The sequence below is a fragment of the Etheostoma spectabile genome, chromosome 3 (assembly GCF_008692095.1).
Source record: "Etheostoma spectabile isolate EspeVRDwgs_2016 chromosome 3, UIUC_Espe_1.0, whole genome shotgun sequence".
Lineage (NCBI taxonomy): Eukaryota > Metazoa > Chordata > Actinopteri > Perciformes > Percidae > Etheostoma > Etheostoma spectabile.
Window position 1 is genome coordinate 5,677,741 of NC_045735.1, and position 5,000 is coordinate 5,682,740.

Consider the following 5,000-nt stretch of genomic DNA (forward strand, 5'->3'; position numbering starts at 1 on the left):
AACACATTTAAGCAAAATAGAAAGTGCTAGTGTTTAAAAGTGCGTCCCTGAACTGAGACCTGACATTTCATGGATCAAAGTCTTAAAGCTTGCTGTCGCATGCCCCTCACATGGCCAACACATGCAATTTTGCCTTCTTCCCTTTTGGCCTTGGCTAAAAAAACAGCTTGCCACACTCCCTAGCATCACATCCTCCAAACTCTTTTAGTGCTAAATGTTAAGTTTTAAATCAAAAGCCACTTTTCACAAGCTCTGTCGTTAAAACAGATTGGGATTAAAATAAAATGCACAGACAGGGTTTCCTTCCATGTTTGATAATATACAGCTGCAACACATGTAAATGAAAATGATCTGAAATAAATAGCCTCCTTCACTTGTTTTCAACAACAATAACAGACTGATTAGACGAGATGGGGAGAGAAGATGAGTGCAATGGACTGAAGAGTATGCTAGTCACAGAGTGACGGCTGACTCATCCAGCACAGGTCGAATGGCGGGTCAGCGGAGTTACCCACGTGAAATGTCTGTATTGTCACTGCGCTGCATGGGTCATATCTCTCGCCCAGGTCCAGCAGGCTCCGTCTCACACGCTATTACTCAACGACCTGAAGTTAGTTGCATTCCATAACTTCTTCTGTGTTTTTCGCCATGGCGGCCGCAATAGCTGAGAGTTACCAGCAGAAACACTCGTATAAATACATGTTGGCCTCTCATGCTTAAAAATATACAGCTGTGTTAATAACAATTAAAGCTGTAGACAAATGTCAGAAGTGTGGACCGGCGGTGTTGCCGCTGTGTCTCTCCATGTTGCTGGGAGGCGTGTGTGAGTGAATGGGGGCGGGGTTGCGAAGAGGAGAGATCCAAACACAAGCACGGCTTTACAGAACAAAAGGCATGTAAAAAAAAACAGAATAACGCATTTAAAATATTGCTCGATCACGCAAATTTGATTGTGGGATGCCAAAATCGTAATTATGATTAAAATTTGATTAATTGGGCAGCCCTAGTTGTGTGTAACGCTACAACTTACTCTGTTTGGTGCATGGGTTGATGGGACTTGGATTAAACTACAGTACATGTAGTGTTTACATCAGTGAAATGCCTGTGGAGTGTGCGCAAGCTCTTGTGCGAATTAGTCAGTTGTGACAGCAGAATCTAAAATACAAGTGGGTTAGGCTTATTCCAGGCATTGGTAAAACAGGCACCACAGCAACTGCTAGCAATAATGGATACACAAAATGCGGCCAAGGGAGCAGAGCTCTGAAGACTGTAAACTCTTGTCTCTATTGACACTCATTCCCGCCCAGCGAGAGTGGATTGTTGCACTTTCTGATCCTAATTTACTGCATTCATTATTTTTTGCCTGATTAGCTTCAGTTCAAATAAGCTGTTGTGACCCAAACATTCTGTGAGGCCATGGAGAGGGCCTTATGTTATTACACACAAACGCACACACACACACACACACACACACACACACACACACACAGTCACAAAAAAATTCCCCTAGCTAGGAAAACGTCAGAAAAATATCTCCCTTTTCAGGCTCCTCTTGTCAGAGGTCCAATGCAAAAGACAAGTGTGTACAGTAAAGGGTGTTTCCAAGCACTGGAGAAAACATCAATTTCCATAATTATTTTTTCTGACAGAACATTTGCTGAAACTTACAGAACATAGAGTATTAGCCATAAGGAGGCCATTGCATTATTATTTGTGTAAGGGCCACCCAAAATGTTCTCACTACCAAAAATGTCCTCACCAAAACGGTTCTCAATACTTGTACTTCTCAAGTATAGCAATACTAACATGCACAAACACACACACACACACACACACACACCTGACAAACCTAATGTGTTTTAAATATGAATGTGACAATTATAATAAAATGTTTTATTCAATTCCACTAATTGGTAAATTTATTTTAGGACTTAAAATCCATGTTGATTATCATTATATCTTTCATAGTTTTGCCGGTATGGCCGTGAAGTTGTTTTTTGCATTTCAATCTTGTAGTATTAAAATGCTCTTTTAAAAAGTATTGAATTTAACTTGGAGAACCCTGATTGGATCCTGGTTTTACTTGGAGTTGCTTTTTAGTTTAGGATTTTCATACAAAACCATAAGATATTATATTTATTCTATTTTGTTTCATTTTTGTTTCTTTTCCCCCCTCACAGACGTCTGCTGTATCCAGCGCTGGTCACTTTACTTATTTCTACACTAACATTTCCCCCAGGCTTTGGACAGTTTATGGCTGGCAAGGTAGGTTCTACACACCCACTCAGCACATAATTTTTTGTTTTCACACACTGCACTGTAGCCATAACTGTACTACAAAATAATGTGGAAGGAAGCCTGTCACAGTATAGGCCTTTAGACCTAATATATCAGCCATGTACCAAAACAAAATGGCTCTAACTCTGAATTCAACACAACAAATTAACTCATCTAACCTTTAATGACTTGAAAACATGATTTAGATTCCCTACCTGACATAATGTTTTGGTTGGGGCCTTTATGCAACTTTATAGAGCAGCTGTGTAATCAAAGCATTTTAGATCATTGTATTGTTTCATAACAGACTGATTACCATTTATGTCTGTGATTGTTTTCATAATTTTCACAACACAGGTTAAAATGTGCTTCTGTGTGTTTGTGTGTATTGCCTGTGTACACCGGAGATGCGAATGAGCTCCTAAAAGTGTGTGTTTGCGTCTGTTCTCTCCAATTTCACCCCCTTCATCTGTCTAATTATTCATTATTAGAATTGGAAAAAGCAAACTTATGGCGTACACATCCTCAGGCACACACTCATACTCCCACTCACACTCCCACTCACACACACACACACACACACACACACACACACACACACACACACACTCACTTACCATTTGTCAGTTTTGGTTTCTCGTGGGCGGGTAAGTCAGGCTTCTAAAGCTCTAAATCTGCCTAGACTGACCCACTCTCCTTAAACCCCTTCTCCAAGGAGCACACTCAAAATTCTGTATCTTTAATCCCTCTGTCTTGCGCTCATACTCCACAGTTATCATTTCTCTGGCTATGGGTGACATTATCACCACCAGTGTCTCCAGCTGTCCCAGCTTTTAAAAACAGCGACAGATAAATTTGTCGTCTTTCACTCCCTGCCGGCTATCTTAAATCTTCAGTGACGTATTTAAAAGACACTTTCAGCACATTATCTACCCAGTCTGTCATGCAATGTGCGTTTGAAGCATTTTTATCCTCAAGTTCCATCAGATGCATATGTTCTGATGCGATTTACAATCAGAATAAGGTGAACATCCTACATCACCAAGTCACATTTCAGAGTAGCAAAAAATGAATGCATATCAAAAGGCAGTCACAAGCACAGAACAAAAGAGAATGGGACATGTTAAACACAAGCTTCCTGGATAGAGAGGAGTACCGGGTCTACTAACATTTTGCAGCATCTTACTGAACATACAGTATTTGGACACAAATTTGGAGTAATTCTGTGATTAGGCAGCTGTAATGCCTGCTGTAACACAGTATTTTACAAAAGCTTTTTGAAAAACTCTTAAAACAAAATGCCACTGAGAGTAAATCAACCTCAAATTATAAGTGAAGGGAACACAAAATATACTTTTGAAAGGTTCCACCTTCTCCTCACCCCGGAAATTACGCCCTTCGTCAAAGTGATCGTAAAATACTGTAACAGTTCTCAGGGTCAAGGTCACATTTAACGAATCAATAGGTCGAAAGTTATTGTATGTAAATTCTTTAGTAAAACAAGAAAAAGAAAAAAAAAATCTGCAAAACAGCCCACTCTTTTTTGCATACTGTACATTAATGATATCACTGTGGCCTTTAGCTGACCCAGAAGGAGTCTCTGGTGACATTACTGGACAACCGGACGTGGGCGAAACAGGGCATTGCTGAGGAATTCGACTACATTGGACACTCTGAAGCCTGGAAACACCCACAGGTCAACGTCTTCGTCACCCTGGTCCTCTTTATTGTCATGAAGGTAGGATAAAAAAACTATGAAAAGATTTGGGATTTGTAGTAGATATTTAGGGTAACTTATGTCAGTAAATGCAAACAAAATGCTCTCCATGATCTCAATGTGAAAATAAATGTGTTGCTCAGCCTGACAATTACCTTTAAACATCATCTTCCCCCTGGTTACTTTCCTTCTTTATGTTTTACCCCTCTACATTGTATAATATTCAACCCTTCCTTTACTTTATTTATGTACTTCAGAAGGTGTGCTAGTACAGTTCTTGAAATCCACACAGTATGCTGCCGGTGGCTAAAGTAGCATTAAAGATAAAGCAAGGTCATAAGCAGAGAGGGAATTAAACAGGAAAGTATTTTAAATGGGAGGGTTTCGCCCTTTTTATTCAAAACTGGACCTGGGATAATGGGGAAAGTATTGGAACCGAGCCCATCTCCTCTTGTCGCTAGCAAAGAACAAAGGGAGAGCGTGTTAAAACGAAAGCTGGAAAGAGGCCTATCTCCCCCTCTCTGTGTTACAAAGTCATGTTCCCAGGGGGCCATTTAAAATGTTGGTCCACTTTGATGCTGAATCGCTGAGTGACAGAGCTAATGCGATCCATGTAAAATAAAAAATAAAATATATAGGAACAGAGCATAACTTCATACCTCAGTGTTGCACTATGCTAAAGGCCATTGTGAATGACTGCTCCTCCTTGCTAATCAGGGTCAAATGAAAGGCTTTTAGGGCCGCCTATAGACAGTGTGGCTTGACGAGGATGTTATAACCATGCAACACATACAGTACATTTAAAAAAAATATCCTAATTTTCTGCATTAATTAAGTATGGATATTTTAATCTTTCATATGCAATTGTTCTGCATCAGACCCTCCGGTATTGGAACAAGTAGCTTGTGAATAATAATTTCAATGTTTCAAATGCATATTTAATCAGCATGTCATATTTTCTGCGGCTCATCTCATTTGTGTTAGATATTTCTAACTTGATTTACTT

At 39.7% G+C, this 5,000-nt stretch overlaps 1 protein-coding gene across 7 annotated transcripts in view; it reads left to right on the top strand.

Annotated features, from left to right (window-relative positions):
• Positions 1-5,000, top strand: part of LOC116672846 (chloride channel protein 2) — a 162,668-nt gene that overhangs the window by 104,031 nt on the left and 53,637 nt on the right. For all 7 annotated transcript variants that reach the window (XM_032504801.1, XM_032504810.1, XM_032504827.1 and 4 more), the window contains 2 exons: positions 2,181-2,265; positions 3,860-4,015. In XM_032504801.1, coding sequence (XP_032360692.1) covers positions 2,181-2,265; positions 3,860-4,015 — 241 coding nt within the window. The remainder of the gene's footprint in view (positions 1-2,180; positions 2,266-3,859; positions 4,016-5,000) is intronic.